Source organism: Mastigoproctus giganteus, chromosome 3 (genome assembly GCF_048544385.1).
Source record: "Mastigoproctus giganteus isolate SK-2022 chromosome 3, ASM4854438v1, whole genome shotgun sequence".
In the NCBI taxonomy this organism is placed as follows: Eukaryota; Metazoa; Arthropoda; class Arachnida; order Uropygi; family Thelyphonidae; genus Mastigoproctus; species Mastigoproctus giganteus.
Genome location: NC_143577.1, coordinates 76,213,238 through 76,238,804, shown reverse-complemented (window position 1 = coordinate 76,238,804; position 25,567 = coordinate 76,213,238). Strand labels below are relative to the sequence as shown.

The 25,567-nt window shown below is 35.7% G+C and overlaps 1 protein-coding gene across 4 annotated transcripts in view; it reads left to right on the top strand.

Moving 5' to 3' along the window:
• Positions 1-25,567, top strand: part of LOC150088093 (3',5'-cyclic-AMP phosphodiesterase 4C-like) — a 528,447-nt gene that overhangs the window by 484,636 nt on the left and 18,244 nt on the right. For 3 of the 4 annotated variants that reach the window (XM_090369333.1, XM_090369331.1, XM_090369330.1), the window contains exons 3-10: positions 24-65; positions 2,316-2,417; positions 9,384-9,445; positions 9,778-9,890; positions 12,997-13,090; positions 14,900-15,126; positions 21,457-21,555; positions 23,368-23,529. In XM_090369333.1, the coding sequence (XP_090225459.1) occupies positions 24-65; positions 2,316-2,417; positions 9,384-9,445; positions 9,778-9,890; positions 12,997-13,090; positions 14,900-15,126; positions 21,457-21,555; positions 23,368-23,529 (901 nt within the window). The remainder of the gene's footprint in view (positions 1-23; positions 66-2,315; positions 2,418-9,383; positions 9,446-9,777; positions 9,891-12,996; positions 13,091-14,899; positions 15,127-21,456; positions 21,556-23,367; positions 23,530-25,567) is intronic. The other variant, XM_090369332.1, reaches the window with a different exon arrangement.

Here is a 25,567-nt window from a genome sequence, read left to right as displayed (position 1 = left end):
TATGTCGACTCTTTCCTTTCCAGATACGTGGCTATGAGAAAAGGATGTCAACCAGTTGTTCCAAGGTAAATAAATTAAACTTGCAAACATTAGACCACTAACCGCGAAACCCGCCTGCATGAAATCCATGCAAATACGTTAATATATGAAACCCATACTGGATTTACCATTATTTTACGTTTTCCTTGTTGCATTTTTAACTCTATTCCCTGATGGTTCACGCATCAGTTTAAAGCATGTTTATCTCCTACGGGTATAACTAGTACATTCAGTTTTGAAATGAGCATGTTGGACTGCTTGCTGTTCCAATTGCTGACTCCGTTTTATTTATATCCACTCCCGATGCTAATATTATCCAGTAACTGAATCCCTACTTGAATTTCATTCAGTTTGCATTAGAAAGAACTAATGTTTTGCTATTGGCATCATAAAAATATTGCAGATTTTGCCTGTTTAAAGTATTATTGCTTGCAGAATTAGCTGTGTGACTTCAAATGATATAATGCCACTCTTCTGACCATAGTTTTATACGTTCTAATATAAGATAAACCATTGAGTCTAACCAAAGTGATGGAGTGAGTTTTTTGTGAGTTCAAGTGGTGTCAAATTAATTGGCTTTATGGGTGACTAACTTAACTGTTATTTGGAACATTTAAATGTGTTTTGTTTTCTTTTTTTGAGATAAATAAAATGGCCGTTTACAGTATGCGCAAAAAAAGCAAATAAGGCCATATGACGGAGGGTGTATGGTATTTGTATTTTGCATGTATCCTATGGTCTGTTTTCGATTCGTTGATAAACCAACCAGATAAAAATTCAGAGGTTTCCAGTAAGAAGTGAGATGCACTTTTTTTTTCTCCCCAAACACACACTAACAATGCCGGCACTGTTAATGTTGGGGGAGGAGAATTTCTCAAACGTCACAGGAACTAAAGGAATTTCTCAAGGACCATAGTCTTTATGGGTTGTTTATAATGAGCACCGAAGCAAATTAGACCATGAAGTGTTTGTGGAACGAAAAATTTAAGCTTATAAAGGAATAAATGATGCAATCCTCAGTGTGGGGAAAAAAGCTCATGCTCTTTTCACGAGGTGTGCACTGTGCAACCTGTGAAGGTTGCACAGTGCGCACCTCGTGAAAAGAGCACTTCTATAGATAATGATCGTGGGCACTGTGCAACCCGTGAAGGTACAGTATATTGAAAATAAATCTCGAGTAACAGTGGAGAATAAAAAGCAGACCCATATATTTTTTCATTCAATAGCATGCAGTTACTGTCATCGGGTGTAATGTATTTACAACCACAGTATGGATATTTTCTGAAACTCAGCCAGTACCTTGAGTTCTGTTTGCTCACTTATCCATCCAGGTGAAACTTTGTTTATTCGGAAACTGTGCAACCTGGGATATACAAGTATATTCAGATTTTTCAAGATGTGGTCTGCTTATTCCATATTTTGTACTGAACAATTCAAGTGAATTTTGTGTGGATACTGCAGTAAATCGGTAGTATTAGCTTTCTTTGCCCTGCGGTATAAGACACTACTGACTGCACGGGCTTAAGAAATAGTTTAACTCAAAATTTGAGGCATGGGCTGTATTAACTTCTTCATAGAAGGAACTTATAAATGATTCGAATGATTTTTCCTTTGAAACTTCCAGTTTCTTAGAAATGCAACAAGAAGAAATGCAACAACAAGTTTCTTCATAGAAGGAACTTATAAATGATTCGAATGATTTTTCCTTTGAAACTTCCAGTTTCTTAGAAATGCAACAAAATGATAAATATCTTCTATAGAAGATGCTCCTAAACACGAATATGTGCAGGGAAATTTTTCACTGAAATTTCTATTGGAATGCTTTTGTCCTGTACACTGTACACCATTTTGAATAACAGTGATTTAATGATTACAGTGTTAGCACAAATTCAGCAGATTTTGCTTAACCAAAATTAATGATGCAGTTCTGTGTCACTCCATAGTCCAAAGGAAAATAATGCAGTACAATTAACCTCCTTTACATCAAATTTTCACAATGCAACAGATTTCTTTTCCTTGTTAAAAATATTTTCTTATAAAGAAACAAACAAACAAACTTCTGCGCAATCAGTTACATCCACAAACAAGATGTTTTCAGTTTTTTTCTTATAGTTCCACCGATCGAATGAACCGGTACTTGCCAGTGCATGTATATATCTGCACGCATGTATGGGGATGCTTTCCATCTTAAAGAAGGAAAACACAAAGAAATGAGTGGTTTTAACTATAACTTTTGATCAAACTGCTTAATTATTATATATTTTTTTTTATTACAGCCATAGCGAAGAGCTGATAGTCACGCCCTTTGCCCAAATCCTGGCCAGCTTGAAGAATGTCCGTAATAACTACGTTAGTTTGACAAATGTGTCGAGCAACAAGTAAGTAACATCCATTTACGGAAAGTTTTTGAATTAATAATTAGAAATGTATTTCGTTTTCTAATAAAACTGCATGGCAGGAGAAATTGAAAAGGGGATGGATATTAGTTGCACAAGATAAGTTAGAAACAAACTTTGTGTTCTGTGTCTGGTAAAAGAATTGCACATAATTCTGAGCACAGTTTCTGCTGAATGCCTTTCAAAATTTTATGACAGTTCGATACAGTAGTTGTTTAGTTAACACTAAGTGCACGCAACTTTAGCCTGTTTTTTGATTATTTCTGAAGGAATAATCTTTTTGATTGTTAAATTCGACAGAACAAAAATTGTTCTGTTGAATTGAATAGGCAAAACGGGTGAAGGCTTTATTGAATATATATCCGAAGTATTGAAATTAAGAGTTGCCCAAAGCGTAACGGCCCATATTCTTATTTTCTCATAAATTATACGATTTATAAGAAATTCAAATCGAATTTAATTTGCAGGTTTTAGAAGTCAAACATTTGGGAAACGAAAGAATACTTCTTTAGATGTTTTTCTTAATTAATACGTTTTCTATTTCGAAAAATAAAAATCTTCAAAGGTTTGATAGGCTTACATTTTCCAATCGAATATCACATTAGTTGAAGTGTCTCTGTCTTTCAAATAATATATAATCTTGCTGTCATCAACGATGTTTATAAATACCAGCATATTATGATAACGCCATAGAGATATACTTAGCACTGACCTTTCTGATTCTAATAACTGTTTTGTAAACTGAAGTGTAATAACTGATATTTAAAAGGCTTTGTATAAAACTTTATGCATTCCGGAATGATCTTATCATTCTTGGATGCTGACACAGCACCAAACATTGGAAAAAACATTGCTGATTTAGCCATTTACAGAACTTTCCTGGAAAGCGCTGTTTTTCTTATAATATATTCTCGTGACTGTCTGCCCGCCTGAAGTAACTTTAAATTTTTATCACATGTATTACTTCAAAGGTATTTTAATTTATTATTCATTAACACAGATTAGAATTTATAAACGGTGAATCGCCATTCTTGATACATCTAAATAGTGTTAGATATGTTTCAATAATTTAATTCTCAACTAAATAGCAAAAGCTCTACTTTTTTTCCCCTTCCTCAAAAAAAAAAAAATAAAAATAAATGCTGCCTCTGTCATCCATCTACTGTTACAACTTTATTCCGAGCGACTAGCAGTTCTGATGTGCAAATCAGATGTCAATACATGCACAAGCATTGCGAATACATTTCCAAAATATTGAGTATTTTGTAACAGTTGAATTTATAAAGTTATTATAAATTATCACATTATTCCATATATTTAAAGCATTTTTTGAGGTAGAAAAAAAATAGATGCTATTATCTATTTTAAAAAACTTGTATCCTTGTAATGCAATTTGATAGAACAGTTATACCCCGGTAACTGTGGTTGTAAGTAATTATATCAAAAAAGAGTGGCAGAAAATTAAGAACTACAATTTCTGCTCTTCTGCAAGATGTGCATTCCAACAGAAATTAGGAACTAGAAATTTTCCGACGTATGAGCTGCCATAATTTCAGAAAAACAAATGTTCGCAACATCACCTGTTACGACAGGGCATTAATAAAATCAAAACAAGCAATTCATATGAATACGTTTAGAAACATGGCAATCTGTTAATGGTGATTAGAAAAACTTACCAAAAGGTTGGTTGTTAGATTGGGATTTACAGGAAATCCTTTTGGTTAAGTTGAATAATTTCATCCCAGAGACCTTAAAGCTGCCAATACCGGCCTGTTAAAGATCAGTATTAATGGTGAGTGCAGCTGTACTCGAGGCATGATGCCGCAGTCTTACTTAAACTGAACGAAATTTTTTTTTTAAACGAGCAATTCTCCTGTGAGAAGTATTTATAGTAAATATTTTCGTTCTGCATCGTAGCATTTTAGTTGTGTGCTTTAAATAAATATTACTGGATAGAACGAAGAGAAGTTCGTAAAATTATCCACTGTCCCTCTAAACCTCGCTACCGTTAGAAGAACGCTTCCCACAAGCGCACTGGAAATAGTTAATGCAGTAAACATAGACCCCTGTATGTACACTGACAGAAAGTAGAGAAGCCTAACAGAACATATACGTTTCCGAAAAAGTCTCAAGAATAACTGAGAATTAGTAAAAGAACATCAGATAGAGTACTGTGACTAATTAGAACTCAGTGGCTCATATCAACTAGTATAATGTTGTGTCTATAAGTATATTATCCACTAAAATTTATGAGAAAAGTTCCACATACGCTTGATTTATTATGTTTGTACTCTGAGCTACTCTTAATTCCTGAGTAAAAAAAAAAAAAAGGAGCCCTTATCAACCCACTGCAGGATGGAAGCCTCCTCAACAACTCATGCTGAAGGAAATAGACCATAATCTGCCACGTTGGTCCAGTGCAATTTGGCAGATCGACCGTATTTAGCAGTCAGGGGCTTGAACCCCGGTCTACTCAAAGAGCGTGTGCTACTGCACTCCCGCTCATGACCACTCGGCTAATTCCTGAATACCACAGATTAATTATAAAATGATGCTATGTATAACATGTAATATAGGCTGTACAGAGATATGAACAGAGCTTTAATGTGTACGCCAATATTTAACATCATGTACTTCTTATGCATCTCTTTATATCTATGAATGTACCACGCCGTTTAAACAATTAGTATATTTGATGCTTGAAACTTGTATAACAATAGATTTGGCAATTTAGTTTCAAGGCGTGGGCCACTTTAAAGAAAATAAGATGTAATAATGAAAACAGCTTTGAATATCGGCTGGAGCAATTGAACAATTGTAAAGTTGTTGGAAACATTTTTAAACGTAATTGAACTGGTCGCTGCCAATTCCTTGTCACATTTCTTTTAATGCCCTCAAATTTCATGAACCATTTGCCTCGTTCTGCGCTGATTATAATCAGCGCAGAATGTGGCAAAATGGTCCATGAAAATAACAGTTATAAACTTATGTCTTACCATATGATGGCTGCTGGAGAAATTCACTCAGATATATTATCTGTAAATTGGGTATATTCTGCGGTTGATTTGTTTATTATGATAGATGAAAGTTCAGAGTTTCCAGAACAAAACAAACATCATGCAGTTTCCGAGACCGACTAACTTGGCCACGATGTTTGGAAAAAAAAAAAAGAAAGATGATAGCAACATGTTTTCCTTGATATAAAATTGTTCTGCCCTGCTGTGAATTTTTTTGAGGTATCTTAAAATAATTCTCCATTTTCCAAAGTTTTTCTTTTTCAAATTTAAAGCTTGTCAACAATATAAATATCTTTTTTTCAGGCATTTCTGTATTATAGATATATCACAAGATAAAACACAAGTGCTTGCTCCCTTTCAATTTCGATTTGCGTAGTATTTCAAATTTGTAGAATGGGATTTCTGTTTTAATATCGTGCTTTCTCTAAGTTAGCTACGCTGATTTCAAAATTAACAACCATTTTTGGTTGTCAGTTTTGAAAAATGTAGAAAATAACTTAACATAAGGTGTTTTTTCACAAATTGAGGAAACCCTGTTTTCCTTTACAAAATTAAAATTTGGAAATTTTATTTAATTTATCAAAATAAGTTTCTTCATTTTGTCCATTTTTATATAGAACATAACTTATTATTAAATAGAAGAATATTAATAAAAAGTGAATATTTATGCAGTTCACTGGATTTATTGGAATAAATTTTATTGTAATAATGGATCTTAATACTTTACAATTGACGTCAACCTTTTCAAAGACCAGGAATAATCTGCAGTCGTGTTTACGTTCAGCTTCCCTGGTATCGTCTTTCCTTTATACCTTGATGCAATCGCTTATTCTGTTTTTCGCTGGCGGGACCAAGATTTTTTGGGAAAAAAACCTATATGGAAGTGTAAGAAATGAGCCTTTAAATTCATCTTATGTGCTAATATTTGAACGATATTGGGCATATTTTCAAAATTGGCTTCTTATTGTTCCCTAAGAATCTGTAGACATTATTGAAACCACTTTTTGCTTCTTTTCAACATTCCTTCAACTTACTCATCTAGTGAAAATGCCTTCTTTGAATTTCGCAGGAGGAACTTGGAAAATGAATGTAAAGATACTTAAAAGCATTTATCATCATTGCCTAAAGCCTTTACAAATTGTCTCCCTAACTGTAATTTGAAATGAAGTGCGGACGATAGAACTTTCGGGTTGAGTACTTTTTTGAACCGGGTTCAATCTGTGTGACTACTGCTTCCTTGACCAACGTCTTTCAAGGTACATTTTGGGCTAATCTACGAACCATCTTTTGATTCATATACTGGACCTCTTCAGGCACAATCATTAATCCAGAATTTCTGCTACAAGCAGTTCAACCGACTTGAGAAATGTATGGAGCAATCACTGTCGCAATATCCATTACATTACATTTAGAATCTAGTGATATCACTTAATCGATGAATAGGCAGATCTGGTGTATTCGCGATGGAGCCATATAGTAGATTTATATATGAAATTTCCTGTTATGAAAGTACATTTGTAATGAATGAAATGCCCTTTAAATTTGGACTCGAAATCTTTAGATAAGCAAAAATGGCAATCGTCCTTTGTGGCTTCTTCATTAATGTTGAAACTATAGAAATTAGCAAAAGGCAGACCAAGGTATAATCAAGAGTCAGTTAGCTCCTCGCAAGTGTCACTTTCTACTACCTGCGATTAAGGAATTAAAATAGCAGAATTTAAAGAAATCTATGAAAAAACTGCAAAATAAAAATGAAAACCATAATAATAAGAAAGGGTCAGTATTCACAAACAGGAAAGTATATTGTGTGGAATCCTACAGTTTAATCTTTAAAAGGAAGGCTTTACCTTACCTTGACTCGTAACTATTCAATATAAGTGTTGAAAATTTGTATTGTATTTTGTGACGAAATATTCCTTTCCTGTAAATGTTTACTTGATGATCTTTTCATCCTCGCCTGAAAAATTTTTTTCTCCATACTTATTTTATAATATTTCGCTGAAGAGTTGGTCAGTTTTAAGGTATTACCGATGTAATTCCTCAATTGCTAGTCGGCAATTTATGGATGCCTTTTGCCCTGGAGTTCTGGTGGTTTTTTTTTTTTTTTTTCATCCATCAAAGAGGCAAAAAGCTTAAGAACACTTAAAAGTTTACAAGCACAATACGGTGACCCTTCTAGTCTCAGCTACCTTGGCGCTAATCCAGAATAACCCAACCCATTTTATAATAGTCTTTCCAGATTACACCCTTTATCTGTATTAGTAGACCATTCACATTCCAAATATAATCGCTGAACTTCATTGATCTCTGTTAGTTTGTCTTTTTAGGTCACAGTTCGCATATCAAATATATTATAATCCCAATATTTTCTGCGTTATTTTATATCTGTGTAAATGGCATTCTCTAGCACAAATTTTATTAAAATCGATATTATAACATAGAGCACGCCAAATAGAAAAAACACACTAAACTTTTCTCTAATATAGACACTCTTGAGTTATGCAATGCTTTTATAATAATAAAAAAGGTGCATGCTTTGTTTTACATTTCGTCATATAACGAAGCAAAATCGGGTTCTTCCCCAGTATTGGGAAATTCACTCTTTCTATAAAGCCTTTATTATTCTTCTATAATAATTGGTTTTAAATGGTTGTGTGTCTAGAATTTTCGCCTGGTTAATTAAGATCGTGAGGTTTATAAATTTTATTTTTTCTATGGTCAGTGTTTTGTTTTCGGGAGGGAAACATCGTGCTACCTCCAAGAGGAAATAAACTCGTAAGCAAAAATTCGCATCTGTTGGGAAGGGAAGCCCATAAGGTCTCCCTTCTCGACCGGAAGTATTTCTCAAATTCGGGTGGCAACACGAAGCAAACCGAGGACCTTATGACAAAGTAGAGAATTTTAATCCAATATATTTAAGCTGAATTATGTACTTTTTCTGCCAATAACAGACAAATGGGAGAAATCCTGGAGACTGCAACCCCGGATTTCTCCCATTTGTCTGTTAACAAACAAACCCTGGATACAAACCTTGCAGTCTCCAGGGTTTGTCTCCAGTCTCCATCTGGAGACTGCAACCCCAAATGGGGGGGGGGATCCCACAACACGAACTGACGAGGCCCTCCATCGCAGCTTAGTTGGCACGATACATTGTGTTCTGCCACCCGTCAATGACTAGAGGAATTTTTTCTGAGTCGTCTTCAACATTTACATCTACTCATAGAAGTTGATCACACTAGTACAGACACCATACAGAGAGAGCACAAATAACGGATATAAGCGACAGGTTCCGGTGCAGTTAAAATAATAATAATAATTTGAATTTATTACTAACAAAGCAAACTCGATTCTGGTCCAGTTTTTCGAACTTGATTACTTCAGTCCGCCACTTGGCTGACTATTCAGAAATGCTTCTATAGTTAACGGGTGAGTTCAAGCTGACACTGTATACTGTTAGTCAGTTCCTAGAGTAGAAATTCAACCGTGTATGGAAAAGGTGTACATTGACAATTGTATGTCATACTCCACAGTGTAGAAATGAGTAAATCGTTGCCGAATTGCTCATTTGTACACCGTGAGTAAAGAAAGAAGATCACACTTTTCGAGGACAAACTCATACAGTTGTCTCAGCCATTTTGTGTGGTGATGCTTTATAAATCATTACTAGTCTAGTGTCAGAATAAGTACCTAAACTGAGGCGAATTTTCGTTTTAAATAAAGTACCTCTCAGTGGTAGGAAGAAAAAAATAATTCTATTTTATTTAATATACTTTTAAATTTCAGAAATCCGTTTCTTTTAAATAAACTAAGCGATAAGCTGAAGATTTAGATATGGGTGTGTTTGACCTTAAAAAGTGATTTACATATTGTTTAGTTACAAATAATATAAAAAGATTAAACATTTTTCTTTTTTTGCTTTCCCTCAATGTAGTGTATCAAAGAAACTGTCCAGTAGTCCAAGCCATTCAACAACAACGGAAAAATCTCTTTCGGGTAAGAATTCCGAACCTACTTTGCGCTATTTATTAGTTACGAATCCTATGAAGTTTTAAAACGTATATAAACGGCATTTCCTTTTGCAAGAATTTGTACCAATCGAGAATGAACATCTACAACCCATTCTTAAGATAAGCTGCACGAATCTTAATGTAAGCTTTTGGAAGGAAAGAATTTATCGCACCTTCAAGTCCCCCAAATTAAGTCTATATAACATAACATAGTACATAGGATATGTGAAAGAAAATCCAATTAAATTTACTATTTATGGGCATAATTAATATGCCATCATGAAATACCCGAGAAACGTTTATTTTACTTCTTTATAGAGGAAGAGTTTACAAAATTGGCTGAAGAGACCCTCTCAGAACTTGATTGGTGTTTGGAACAGCTGGAAACCATCCAGGCCCATAGATCGGTTGGAGATATGGCCTTCAGCAAGGTAAGAATTACTAGCATAATTGATGTCGCTTAATGGCGAATGTATAATATAGTTGTTTCTGTTTCAGTGATTCATCCAACTAGAATCTAATACAGAGGTTTTATAGAGCAAAGCGTGGTGGATCATGCGAAAGTAATGAGTCAGCTTCAGCTCGCCACTTAATGAAATGAATTCATTCTTAAAAATATAAAAACAAAGATGTTGAAACTTTCTTAATTACTTTGTGAAAGCGTGGTGACTCTCCCTTTAAATACAGAGTTATCGTGTACAAGAACAAACCACTCTTATAATGGTATTCTAACTCTGTACCAATGAGATGCAGCGGATATATATATATATATATATATATGGTAACTCGGACAAATATAAAGAAATATTACAATTTTTTTTTGATTTTCTGTTTGAACAAAAAATTATATAAATCTTTAAATCCTCAAGGAACCAGCCAACCAAAAGAATATGTACTTTTTTTTGTAGTTAAAAAGAAACTTACTTCACTAACTCTCATCTGAATTATTAAAATAATAATAATAAAATAAAGAGAAAGAATGGAGACTTGTATAAAAATTAAATGATATTCCCAGTAGGAATTTCAAACAAAATAAATAAACTGAATCCTCTCTCGTGAAATTGAGCGCTACTGCTTTGCACAAAGAAGCTATATTCAGAAAGAAATAACATACCAACCGATATTTTAAGATTTTCTTTAAGACTGAAAAGAAAATACGATAAACTAGCAACAAGGTTTCTAGTTTGAAGTATGGTGGTTATAATTTTTTAATGTTATTTCAGCTCTGTTCCATCGTTAGGAATTCCATAAGTAGAATGTGAATTGACTTCGACTCCTCGCAGGTTGACCGGGCTAGCTGGATGGGTAAAGTGTCTGCCTGGCAACCCAAAGGTCGCGGGTTCGAATCCCGCCTCGGGCTTGAATCAGAGTAGAAAATGCAAAAACCTTGGGAGGTGCAATATGGCCACAGAAGCCGATGCGCCAACAACTAACAAAAGAAAAAAAAAAAAAAAAAAACCCTCCTCGCAGTTAACACAGTGGCTACGATCGCATATCTTCCATACCAGTCTCGGAAGAAGAAAATTTGATTTTTTTTTCTTTAAGAATATGGCCGAGTTAGTCGGTTTCTGGCGAGAATTGTTTGTTTTTCTTTCATATAACTGAGGCAAACCAATTATGGAATAAATAATAATTTTGGACGACGACAAAAAATTCTCAACATTCTGCTCAGAATGTTGAGCAAAGTGACACGAGTCTTCTCTAAAAATGTTCGCTCTTGTTGAACCGCTCTCTCGCTGAGGATATAATTTGAGAATAGTCTTTTATTTATAAAAGCATTCACAATGTTGTCGAGGAACTTCGTGCTTCCCAGGACCATCACCTGGTGGGAAAGCTCACTGTCTTTTGTACATGAAGCATACAGAGATTTACTGCAACCGCGACTGATTCTACAGAAATTGCTGCCACTCAAATTAGTATTTGTTTCATCACTAACAAACTTTTGCCATTCTTCAGACCAATGCTGGAGCCTCTTACCCAAGTAATGAGTGCTTTCCGCTGTTCAGTGTGCATTCGCTTCCTAATTGGAGGACATGATTTCAGACCCATTTCCTCCAACCTTCTCTTTACAGTTCTACATTTCACTGCTCATCCACTATATGCTTCTCATTTCGCCGTGCAACTGCTGCTTTCAGCGATTTCAGTTTTTCTTTTTCCACATATCAGAATCTGAATTTTAATGGCCTTCGTGGTAGTGATAGTCAATTCCCCCTCCTCCATCTTCGCTACTTTCGAAAAGCAAATTCGCAAAATCACTCTTGGAAACAACCGCTGCCTAATGATGTTTAGAACACACCCTCATCCACTACATATAATTCACATTAGACTACCACGTGTGCAAAGGATTAAGTAGGAATGTGCCTGTGTCCAATAACTCTATCTGTTCGTCTCTAATGGGTGGCGTAAGTGCTTAAGACAAATTTCCAGAGTTAACAGTAACGGCTATTAACTCTGGAAAGATGAACATTATTTTGTTCATCAGTAAGATATGCCTAAGTTTTTTTTTATTGCCGAAATCGACATTTCTGTAAATCAATATCGCCCTCTTAATGTGAACTTCGTAATGTCTATGGCTTTTCTTTTTCATTAAAAAAATATATTATTATTAATAATAATTTAGACACGTGTTTTTGAGATAAAAATGCAAAGAATAGGTGAAAATGACAAATGTCTATTCATTTGGCCAGCATTTTATTTGTTGTCAAAGGCTAGATTCTTATCAAATAAAATGCTACGATCTTTGTGGTACTTCTGTTTAAGATTGAGTAAATAACTTGAGCAAGACGAAATGAATATGAGCTTTTTATAGATGATAGAACTTTCGTTAGATGATTTGCCTTCAGATCTTGTAAATTCACTTTGGGTTTGAGGGCAGAGAGGGATGAAGATTAAGTCATCAGCATTCCAATCTCTTTTGATATATGCTTCCAGTAATATGTCAGAAAGAGTTTGGATGCTCCAGCAATGATTAGTAAAGGTATTTTATTTCTATTGAATAGCAAAATTTTATTTGCACTGTATTTTATGTCTTGAATAAAAAAATACTCACGTTTTAAGCATTCAACTAAGTTGTTTTTTTTTTCACTGTATTTGGCAATAAACTGACTTGCTAGATTGTGTGCACGGTCTCTTATTACTCAGTTAGTGGATATTTGATTTGGTTCTTTATTGTTTTTTCAACATTACCGGAAGCCTTACATTGCACAAAGTATGGTTTCCACTTCCAGTTTAAACATTATTCTTCTTCTGTTTGTTTTTCCCCATTGAGTTGTGTTTTAATTCCTTGTTTCAGTTTTGAATAGTATCCAAAACCGAATATGTGGCAATAAATAATATCAGTTTTGGTGTATGATTACATAATCATAATTTATTAGTGCATATTTCTACTGCTGATGATCATTTGATTAAAAGGAATGGACTTATTTCGGGTTAATTATCGTTTTATCAACAAAAGTTTTTCCAATAAAATTCCAAATATGTAATAAGAAACTCACCCATCCATGCAGAATAATAAGGTTGCTATTTTTCCTTCTCTAGTTCAACAAAATGCTGAAAAAAGAACTCAGTCACTTCTCGGAGTCCAAATCGGGAAGTAGTCAGATCTCAGATTACATTTGTAATACTTTCCTTGGTAAGTATGTTTCAATTTTTGTTGTATTACCAGCGACATGCGATTTTATTTAATTGTATGCACAAAATAAATACGTTTTTATTTAGCAAGTTTTATTTTATCTTGAATTATAGTTCCAACGGACGTATAATTTAAATTCACTTCATTTATTAAGGGTGGAGTGGAGAGACAGAGAACTGATAATGTTAATAACTAAAAGTAATACAGATTGTAATTTCACCACCTTTTATATGCGTTCATTATTTGGATGAAAGCTTCTGACGTTTTCTAGTCCGAAGATTCCCCAAATTAATTAATTTCAGAGCACTATCATTTTTATAAAATGAATGTTCCACTGCTCTGTTTAAATAACGCAAGATTCCGAAAAAATTGTACGTGAAAATGAAGTGTTTAAACTACTAATATCATCATCTGTAAGATTTCGATACAGTGAAGAACCATTTCGACCAACGTGTCTCCACACTCATATGTTTTTGAAACTATATTTAAACTCGTTAAAGGAGTTGCATATTTCTGTGGGATAACCGTTTCTACCTTCCAGTACATCCAGAGACGAACTTGCGAGGTTGTATATCCTGTTCTTTATTTTGTGCTTTACGTATCTCCCAATGAAGTCCATGAGCTCCACATCTGATGCCCGTTGTGTACTTAAAATGGGATTCACTGCAAGGTAGGATGCCGTCCTTTGGGGAAAAAATCTCTAACTGCATTCCACTGCAACGTGATTAGGTAAGCGTATCAGCTGTCGGTGGCTCTGCAAAGGAACCAAAAGCACTGTGAGCGTCTGCTATGCTATGGCACAACGTACTTTGGCTTTAGGAGTGCCCCTTTAGTATTACCAATATGTATCCTTGAACCCTATATTTGGGTAGTTATGCCCGTTAATGTAATCACCAATGCGGAATATGAGCTGATCTCATCTGATGAGCGAGAAAAAAAAATTCTGTAATATTTTGTAGTTGAGATTGGAAATATTCAATATACTACTTTTTGTTTTAAAAAGTTTGGGAATACATGCACACGTAGTAAATACAAAAAAGTTGCAAAGTTTTGAAACCGCTTCCGAAGAACGCAGCACTTGTGCGCATCTTAATATCGGCGCATGTAGATTAGACATGTAGGAATATATAAGTCCGTATATGAATAATGGAGGAGGAGAAGGAGGAAAAGACGTGTTCCCTCTTCTTTGCCAGGATGTTTCGTTTCATTTAGGCAAAAATCGCGTCCCTGTTCTTCAACACGCACCCTTCTCGTTAGATAGCCCGGAAGATTGCGCAGTTGCCACAGTGAAACGTCTCTTGGAGAGCTACAAGTCGACAGAAGAGGCGGAGCATACTTCATCGGAAGCGCTGGAGGAAGTCGCAAAGAAAGGTCTGTAGGATTGCTTCCAGTAATATATCAAATAATACGCATGTGTGACAGCGGAACGGAACTATTTTGAGAACGGCGTGCAATAAAACTTCCATCAAAACAGGTGACTCCACATATAAAAATTGCATTCGAGTCAAAACAACTTTTGGCTCTCAATTGCACATTATTATTTATCTCTTTTGGGATCTAAACATGCCCGTCTTAGCAACTTTTTAATTGCTTATATCTATGTATTAATAGCATTTAGTATCTGAAAAGAATTGCATCTTTAGTTTAGCGACGGTACTAATGACTCAGTTTAGAAGTATTATTGGTGGATAAATGGGTGTATTCGGCTCAGTATGTCCTGTTCCCACATATAATCAACGGGCCATAATAATCTACTTCCGTTACGCATTGTATGATATTTATTTTAATTATTTCTTCTCTTCCGTGTAGACAAAAAGCAGGATTTCGATCTCGAGTCCTTAAAGGAGGAAGATGAGACAGAGGAAGGTATGCCAGAACCAGAGCCACCTCCGCAACCACCTCCACAACCAAGAAACAGAGCAGGTCAGGCCATGTCTCGTATCTCGGGTATTAGAAAAACGGTCTGTCATAGTAACAGTTTCAGTATCCTGCCGAAATACGGAGTGGAAACTCCTCACGAAGAGGAACTAGGAAGGGTAAATAAATATTGTCTGCCTTACCTTAGTTGTAAAAATAACAAAATATCACACACACACACATTCTCTCGTGGTGAAGGTATATATGTGTCAAATGGCATTTTAAATAATATAAACTCATTAATTAATGAATAGCATAAAGCTTCATAATACATACAAAAGTAACCTCCATTACAATTTTTTTTATATTTAAGTTATAAGACTAAAATATGGAAGACACTAAAACTGAAGCATTTCATTAGTAAAAGGTGGGTATATTTTTCTTGTTTGATTAAAATTAAAGGCGAATGATATGATAGTTTGAAGTTAAAAAAACTGCAGCGCTTTTCGAACTACCGTTAAAATCGTCAGTCACACTAATAGAAGGAAAGAACAGAATGATCCTTATATAAGGAGAGATGTGGCTTGTTAACAAGTGCAAGATACTGTACTTGATTATATGTTGAACTTATCATTTACTCGTAAAATGGCCGTCCTTACAATCAACAATATAGAAGTCCACCCGATTTCATCTGGTGATTGAGGAAAAACATTGCCATGTCGACTGCCCCCCCCCCTCAGTATTCAGTGTAAAAATGTCAATAAAGGAAGTTTAATTTCTGTTTGTGAAATATGGCTATTGGTTTATTAATTTTACTTAAAAACAACTGCTATAAAATATCATAAACAGTTAACTGTGTTGGTGCAAAGTATGCAGGATGTTGTAGAAAGTATTTCATTGTGAATGGATTACTTATAAATATAATTTATTAAAATCATTACTTTTTTGATTTTTGGTTTTCCAGCTGTAAGATGGCTAACATCTTAACTTTATTTTCCTTTCTACGAGTATAAAACCTATTCATCGGAGATTTTTTTTTTTTTCCCCGGCATGATAAATTTCGATTTTTTTCTTAATATTTTCTCAAAATCTTCATTGTTCAATAAAAGAGCTTAGTTTCCCAACTCAAGGGTAGGTAGGCCTCACTGCTCTTGCCGTCTACATGACCCATGATTTAATGGCATGAGTTTTTACGGGCGGATGCCTTTAGCTCCCTTTTAACAAGCAGAGGCTACAGGTATTAGAAAAGCAGTCGTCAAATTCTAACCCCTCACTACAGGAATAATCCTTCCTGAATACCATCTAACTTATACAGATTTATTTTGTTAAATTTTGACGTTACTGTCACAGAGGATGGAATGACGATATTATAGTGGGTTTGCCAATTTCAGACAAAAGTAGGTTTTCCCTCGTAACTTATTCCGAGTTTCAGTTATCAAAACATGCAAATTGAACATGAACACATTATACAGGCCTAATTTTTCAGCCATTACGTTTCAGCCATTTTTATCAGGAATGCAAATATCAAAGTAAACACACATTCTGTGACATTGGAACTTTACCAAATTCTAAACACTAAAATACCTCTCCGATTGTGGCCTTACTGATTTGATTATGTAAATTTGTAGAGCATGCCCTCTACAAATATATATCAATTAAAGACAAATTATCTGTACATTATATACTATAGACTCGATGAATGGTAGAAGATGAAAGATTATTTGCCATAGCACTAGCTCTGACATGCATAGTGATCTACCTAAATTAATAACAGCTTTATCAGCGGTGGGAGCTTATCCGGTTTAAATATGCCATTATTAAAAAAATTAGAATAATTTGATTTAATAAAATTAAATGAAAATTAATAAAACTTGCATTTCAAAGAAATACCAATAATTATGTAAGACCCAGATATAATATTTTACAGACCACGATTAAACTATTCTTATATTTTTAAATATTTATATATAATTTTTGTGATACATTAATAACTTTATTTTATCGTGCAAACTTTTGTCATAGATATTATTTGTTAATACTGGCGATAATATTTATGCTTATTGTCTTGTTTTATTCTTTTGATATATAATGAGGTCTCTTAGTCTTCCAAGTTCCTTAATAGCCTCTTTCACAAACTTTACCTGTCGATTTACTAACCTCCATATCTTGTACCTGGTGGTTATAAAATAAGTTTCCCTATTCAGGAGACCCTAGTATCCAGACGGTTAGAGTTAGCGCTGTGAAAATCGGTGGGTATGCCATTTAGGGTATGGGGAAGCGATTTGTAGAAGGAAAAAAAATTAGTTCAAATTTCCACCATGGGGGAAATGGCGCTGCGCATATGTAAAAGTTGTCATTTACTTCAAGACACGCTGCTTACGCAAATGACATTCTGTTAGATAAAAGCAGAAAGGCCAACGCCACCGTCAATAACCATTATGGCTCTTACAAAAAAGGAATGTGCTCTTTTAGTAAAACTCTTCTACCAGAAAAATATTAACGCTAATGCAGCACTACGTGATGAATATCCGAAACTTGAAGGTTTGTAAAGGACCTTTGACATTGTCAGTAGGGATTCGAAAACTAATAAAGAAATTTAAAGCGACCCGGGAGTTAGGTGTAATTCCAGTCAGTGGACGACGACGTATCGGAACGGAGGTAGTGGATGAAATGGCGGTTGCAATGGTCAGAATGCGAAACACTACCACTCAGTAGTGCCTGCCAGAGGTATGTCAAGAGACTTGAACCTTCCTTGGTCTACAGTACGTAAAGTGCTTCGAACAATTTTACGCTGGTTCCCGTAATGCAAAAACTAAAGTCTTGTGATAAGCAACAAAGAATAGACTTTGCTTTACAATTTCTGGCCCTTATGGAACTTGACGATACGTGGGCTCGAATGATCTTGTGGTGTGATGAGGAGATTTCCGCTCTGCAAGAAAGGCAATGCTTGGAGACTAGTGTTCATGCAAGATGGTGCCCCTCTCCATGTTGGTGGACAAGTGAAGAAACTGCTCCGTTCAACATTCGGAAATCATTTCTAGAGACATCATTTCCGCCGTTCTGGCCAGCCCTCAATCCCTGTGATTACTGGCTATTGGGGATACCTGAAAGGCAGAGTTTACCATGGCGACATACAGACGCTTGTCGGTTTGAAAGCAAGCGTTAAGCAGCATGCAGCCAACATCTCCGATGAGATGCTACGCGAAACTGTGTCGCACGCAGCCTTCCGTTTTGAGAATGCCATCTCAAGTGAAGGAAAGCACATAGAACAATATCTGTATTTTTCTAAGTTCTGATATTAAAATCCAATCCCAAGTTAAGTATTCCATCTCATGTTTACAGTGCCAATTTCTCCCCTTGTGGTGGAGACATTGGCACTGTAAACATGAGATGGAATACCTACGTTTTGACACTAGGGTCTCCTGAATAGGGAAACTCATTTTATCTGTATATATATTCCATCTAAAGATCTAACTCTACTAAGTGCTACTTATGCTTGTGATGATCTAATACACGATTATTATATTCGTCAGTGAGTTGATTTGTTGGCATTATATGTAATATTTTATCCAGTACAGAACGAAGTTCTTCATCATAATCATCTCTGCTAGAGCAAATTGCTAACCAACTCTTAAATTATTCAAAATATCAATGAGAGTATCACCTTTTTGGCGCATGTTTTCTGTTAATTCACAAAATTTAAATTGCCTCCAAAGATCGATCGTTCCATCTAATTCTTCTGGTTATACAGGAGTACCCAATGCTTGATGACCTTGCCTATCAAAGAAACCCCCTATGAAAGAAACTTTGACAGAGAGGAAACTGAGAGTGCAATAGCTACCACTAAATCTGGCAAATGCCCATGTCCAAACCAAATTGAAGTTGAAGTTATCAAAAAGCTATAGCAGTTTTCTCCAGCTATACTGCAAAAACTTTTCAACTCTTGCCTGCGTGATGGAATCTTCCCCACCATCTAGAAGTGGTGGGGAAGATTCCATCTTAAAATTCTGCTTAAAAAAGACAAACCAAAGGATCAACCAGAGTCGTATCGCCCTGTTCTCTGTCCCCGGCAAAATACTAGAAAAGTTATTGGCTCAGAGATTCTCTGCAACCTACCACGCAAAGGATTTGCCATACTCCCTTAAGCTGTCAACTTCTACAATTACAGATGTTTGTTCCAGCAATCAACCACCCAAATTTCCGCACATCTATTCTACAACTGTTTTTCCTCAATTCGAATTTATGCCCCCTCTGGTGACTAATCTGGGCAAGAGGAAGAATCCTATCAGCACTGAGCTTGCTCAAACCATTTAAGACCTCAATCGGATAATCTCGCAGGTGCCTAGTCTCGAGACACTGCATTTTGCAGACCTTAAGCTTTTCTTTGTAAGAGCAACCCTTTTTTCCATTCGCTAATCTCGTTGTCCTCTCTGTACTCGTTCCAGCAGTTCTACATCCTTCCTAAAATGAGGCCTCTAGACCTGTATACAGTACTCAAGGTGTGGCCTGACCATTGCCTTATACAAGGAGATACATACAGGAAAAGGCGTGACAAGATGCTGCAGGCTGATGGATCAAGAGCCTCATGTTGTTGACGCCAAATCCGTACACGACCATCCTGTTTGGAGTAAATAATGTGACTCACTGACCAGCACACCTTCTTCCAGTCTTCTGACGTTCAACTTGCATGCTCGTTGCACCTTTTACGCCGATGAACCTTGGTTAGGTGAGGATGCCATAGGGATCGTCTGCTGGTATAGCCCATGCGTGCGACGCATGGTTATGCCAGATATTGTTCCGGATTGGCCCATGTTGTATTGGGTAGTAAACTCTTCAGCAGTGCTGCGCCTGTACGAGTCGTCGGATCCGACACTCACCTCTAACATTAACCTTTCGTTGACCTTTTCAGTTTTGCCATCGGGTCGTTGTTTGAACATTTTGATGCCAGTCTTGGTAAACTTTAACTATGGCAGCTCTCGAACACCCCACCAGTTCAGCCGTTTGGGAAATCGAAGCACTAGCTCGTCGAGCACCCACAATCTGTCCTTTATCAAAGCCCGATAAATCCTTCCTTTTACCCATCACGCTCGGAATTTTACTACCTACTGAACCACTGACACCTTATCTATGTTACGTAGTTCTCTAACTCCGCACTCTCGTACCTCACGCGGTCTACGGGTCGCATTCAGTTTTCATAGGGGTGGTCATAATTCAGTGATCACTCAGTGGTTCAAATCTGAACTATTGCCTTGCCAGTCCAACACTGTAATGCCAGCATTTCGGAGGTATGACTGCACCTTAGGGGAGAAAAACGAGGGAAAACATTGGTGTAAGTATATTTTAAGCCTTGTGAAACAAGAAGACAAACTCATAATTAAATCTAAATAGTATAAAACTTACCAATTATGCTGTTTCGCAAAGTTCTGGGTCCTGTTGAAAAATGCAGTTTTGAACGTCTGTGTGATGATCTCTAATAACGGGTTTCAAGCATTCCTCTAGAATAGCAGTGTAGGTTTCTACATTCACTATTCCGTTAATAAACATAATTCTCCCCACCGCTTGGCTATTATGCATCCCCAGACCATCTGACCAACGGGGAACTTTACAGTCGGTGTTATCAGGGTGCAGTCAGGATCGTATGACTCAGATTTTTGTCTTCTGACATATCACTTCCCATCCGAGCCATGCAGGTTGAATTTCGATTCATCAGAAAAGATGACTGTGTCCCAGTGCTCTTTTTTCCAAGAAACATGAGTTTTAGTCCAAGCAAGTCACGTCTTCCTCATTTGTTGGGTCAACAAATGAGGAAGAAGGGCCGATAGGCATGCAGACCACATTCCGAAAGCCGTCTTTGGATAGTTCGTGCACTTGTTTCAATACCAGAGGCCATCTCAAAGTCCAGTTTTAGATCAGGAGCACTAGCATGGCGATTACGAAGGCATAGCTGTTTCAAATATCGATCTTGGGAAGGCGTAGTCACTCTTACGGTCGGATCCAGGTCTTCTCTTCACATCGCCGGTTTCGCGCTTTAATTTCAGCACCCGGGATACCGTTAACTGGTGGCAGCTTATTTTATCAGCGACAGCACGCGAAGAAAGCCCTTCCTGGGTTGGAGCAACAGCTACACTTTTTTTTCTTGGTGTCAACTGAACATATGGAGCCATGCTTACACCTCCGCAAAACAGGATACTAATGAACGTGTATACCCTTCCAATGCCTTATTTATAGAAACGGCTGATGCAATACCTTGCAAGTACTGTCTGATGCAACAGGAGCGTTATCTGGCCTTTGCAACGAAGAAAATGACTGTAATGAAACAATATCTTATATATTTCACTACAAATGTTGCTTGTTTTAAGGTGATGCAGTTTTTTTTTTTGTCTGCTACTTTATGTATAAGCATTCTGTTTAAGTTTTTTTTTTTTTTTTGTGTGTGTGTGTGATTTAAATACAAGCAATAGTTTTATTTTGATCTAAACTTTGTAACAAACGTTTAAATTTTATGTTAGCTGCTTCAAGATATAGATCACTGGGGTGTTGACATCTTTAGAATAGAAGACTGCTCCAACAACCGACCTCTAGCTGCAGTCACCTATACAATATTTAGGGTAAGTTTTGCATTTGTGTATACCTAGTGCTTGGTACGGTTAAAAGTTTTGTTATTCAAACTCGACGTGGCATCAAAATATATGTGGTCTTGTCGGGATAGTAGAATGATAATAATGAATGTTCATTGTGATGTATCGATACAATGAAGACAATGCGACCTTTTCCACAAGACAAGGTCTCAGTAATTATATTCACTTTGCCAGCCGTGAGAGCTGATGCCTGCCTGCATGTTGTCCGGGCCCAGGCTATATAATAAATTCATTCTCAAAAGTAGTGGTCGCATGCGAAATAGTCCTCAGTTCTTGCAGGGTTTGCCACTACAGTTAGCTTTTAGTTTTCAGCTACGGGAAACTATTCAATCCAGAATTTTGTTTGCCAGGAAGACAAACAAATTTATGGAAAGCATGAAGCAAAATTTCATTTGCGGATATTGTTACTAATTTACTCAGATTAATATGTATAGATAGAATAGTGCAATTATATTCATACTTATGTGTTCATTATTAAGAGGTGTATATCAAAATCTGTGGCATTTAATCAAGTGGAAGAAGAGTGAAAGCGAAAATATTCCGATGTTTAAAGCAATCGCGTTGTTGCAGCAATACGTAAACTCTTTAAAATTCTACTCAGTCGGGGATTAAAAGGTGCCTTATTTTGGTTAATACTTTTTAAGAAGCATATTTCAATGAATATTAAGCACAATAAACTGATTTTATTTACATCTGTAAACATTTATAATGGCTAATGATTACAAATGTAAACAACAGTTCAACTGTTCATGTAAACAAATGAAAATAAACAGTCACAGAAAATGCTGTCATGTGCTGTAATGCCAATTTTAAATGCGCCCAGTGTACTTCAGGGTAAAATTACTTTCGTACTGTAATATAAAAAAGTTTAATTCTTATTAAACAATAATTATAAAGACACATGTGCGATCTGTAGCAATTAATGACATTTTCGTTTTAATAATATACTCTGGAGATATTCGATTAATTTCCTGCATTTAATAAAAAAAGATCGCTTCGAGTTGTATAACTAGTTAATTGCGGCAGCAAAAACCTTGTTTGTGTGGGATTACTGCGCCCCAGTCGCTCTTTATGGATGAAATTAACGATGAGGCATAAATTTTTTCAGCTGTACCCACACTGTACGTTTTCTGGCCCTCTTCGCGTTCTGAAGCGACGTCAAACTGGTCACTGTCTCACACAAGCTCTGTACAATGAGTAATGCCACAGCAGTAATTTGGATTCTTACGAATCCAAAGAAAAAAAAAGTGATCGTTGATACGTATGATGGATTGCTTTCTTAATATTTCCGGATTGTAATATTACGATTTTTTTTTTTTTTTAATGTGCCGGATTTTACAGAATTTCCTGTATTTATTTATTTTATTATTATTTTTTTTTAATTCCTGAAGATCGAGCGTTATTTAAAAGATGAACAGTTGAATGAGATTTCTGACAGTTCTTGATGACCTGCCAATGTCAGGCTTAATAATTCTATCATGTCTTAGCAAACTTCTGGTTCTTTTCAAGTACGAAAGAGCGTCCTAGGACTACTATTCTTTGCACCGACTTGAGTTAAAAAGCATTTTTCAGCGGTGTAAACAGATTCCCCCCCCCCAAAAAAATTGCCAAAATACTTGAATACGACAATCAAACTGTGCTTGAAGAATGACGAAAAACGAATATTAATTTTTTTTTAATAGAATATAATGGAATGGGCATATTATTTTGGTATGCACCTCCTCCTTATATTACAGTGAATAATGCTTGTAATCCTGATAGATGTATTAAATTTACAAACAGGAAAGGGACATTTTGAAGACATTCAAGATCCCATCTAAGACGTTAATCAATTTTCTCCTTAACCTAGAAGACCACTACCTTAAAGTACCGTACCATAACAGCACTCACGCTGCTGACGTCACTCAATCTGTCCATGTGCTTCTTTTATCTCCAGCTTTGGATGTAAGTAAATTTTTTGTTTTTAAAAATCTGTTTTATTTTTGTCATTATGTGAGATTCTACTTGGTAAGAGTTTTAATAACAAAATTTGTGTTCGTGACACAAGTCTTTGGAATTCGGATAGTGATCACTGCTCAAGTCTGTGGATTGTTAAAATTATCGAATATGTATAATTTCAATGTTTTCATCAAAGGTCTTTAGATTATTATATTATATTATTATATTAGATCTTTAGATTATTATTATATTATAAGTCTAAAGGTCTTTAGACTTTTATTATATATTACTTTAGTGATATTTATTTATAATTTTTAAATGCAAATTGATTGAATTTTTAGTGGTGGAGACGAACAATTTTTAAAATTCCATTATATTATCGTATTCTGCCATATTATTTTTATTAATAAAATAATTGAAATATGTCACCCGTGTTTATTGAATATATAGAAGCTTTTCTTAGTCAAAATGTCAACACAGTCGGTAAAACTTTATTCTTATCGTAACACGATAGTATCACATCATAGACAAGCATTATTTTATGGTATTACTGGATCTATCTCCTCTTTTGATGTGATTTTAAAAATGTGTTTCGGTTATGTGCTCGAGTTTTAACTCTAGGCAACCGCTAGTTTCGCTTTAAAACTTCTGAGATTTCAAATTGAAGCTAGCTCTAAAGGAGAAAGCAGTGCATGGCCTGCCTTGTATTCCTTTAAGTTTGCTCTAATTTTGCCTGATTAATTACTATATTACTATGATTAATATAGTTAGACTATTAAATAAATGAAACAAAACTGAGCACTGCAGCTTGGTTAATTTTCGATTTGTAGTTTGCTCCATAGTGCTATGAACGAAAGATATCGAAAAGTCCTATTTCGAGATGGGGACACTAAGTGCTTAGGATTATTACGATACACCCTCTCCACTCTGAAGAGAGTGGAGAGGGTGTATCGTAATTACCTAAGCCACATCTTCTGACGATGAAGCCCTATGTAATAAAGAACGTACAGAACTAACGGTGCTTCTCTCATGTCACTGCGCTCACTGAAAGTGATGTTCAACCGAAAGTAAGAACGAATGATATAATGTAGAACATTTTCAGCTACTCGTGGTTTCTTTTATTAATGGCAAAGGCAATTTATTGTTGACAACTCAGTCAGATATTAAGAATAATGAAGCTGTCTTCCGAATAACAGATAACTAGTCTACTCGGAATATACACAGAAACAATTATTAGTACCCAGTTATGAGCAGAAGATATTCGATATGGCATTTGTGCACATCTATTATTTATATGAAACTTTACATCATTAAACAGAAAATATCTAGTTTTTTACAGCCCTGCGATGCACCTGTCGTAAATTATTTGCTTGGCACTGGAATGGATTTAACACTAAACGCAGCGTGTTGCATATTCTGTTCTGAAAGGGAGTAGTTAATATTGCTAAACCTATTGGATTCACTTGAAAGATAGTCATTACCGTTTCAGCTATTTCAGAAGTTTAATCACCACCAGCTGGACACCCAGATGTGGGCTTAGCATTTGTCGACTCCGATCTTTTCCTAGATCGCGGTATATTTCATAATCGGCAGTTGTATATCTCGTACAGTGAAAGAGTTATTAATATTGTGCTCCTAAGTAGTGGCATAGTTTCGTAATTACATCCCACGTAAGAATTCTTTCTGCTAAATTCTACAAATTTGATGAATCGGGCATCCGATTCCGGAAGGGATCTTGCAAGTTTTCTGCGTATTCCTCCTATCAAACAAAACTTCTTTGGTTAAAACTCCTTGCTATCCACCATCTTCTGCTTGCAATGTTTTTGGAAATCCTCCCCCTTTCTATTGCTAAACTACCCCAGACGGAGAGTGCTTCATAGATCACATCTACATCCGAGTTGGGCTGGTGTTCTGATTATCGTTTAAACAATTAAGAGGGAGAAGATACACCCGTAAGCAGATTCATTTAATTAATTCCTATTCATACTTGACTCAGTACTCATTAAATAAAATAAGTTCCTCGCATCATCAGCGGAATTCGAAC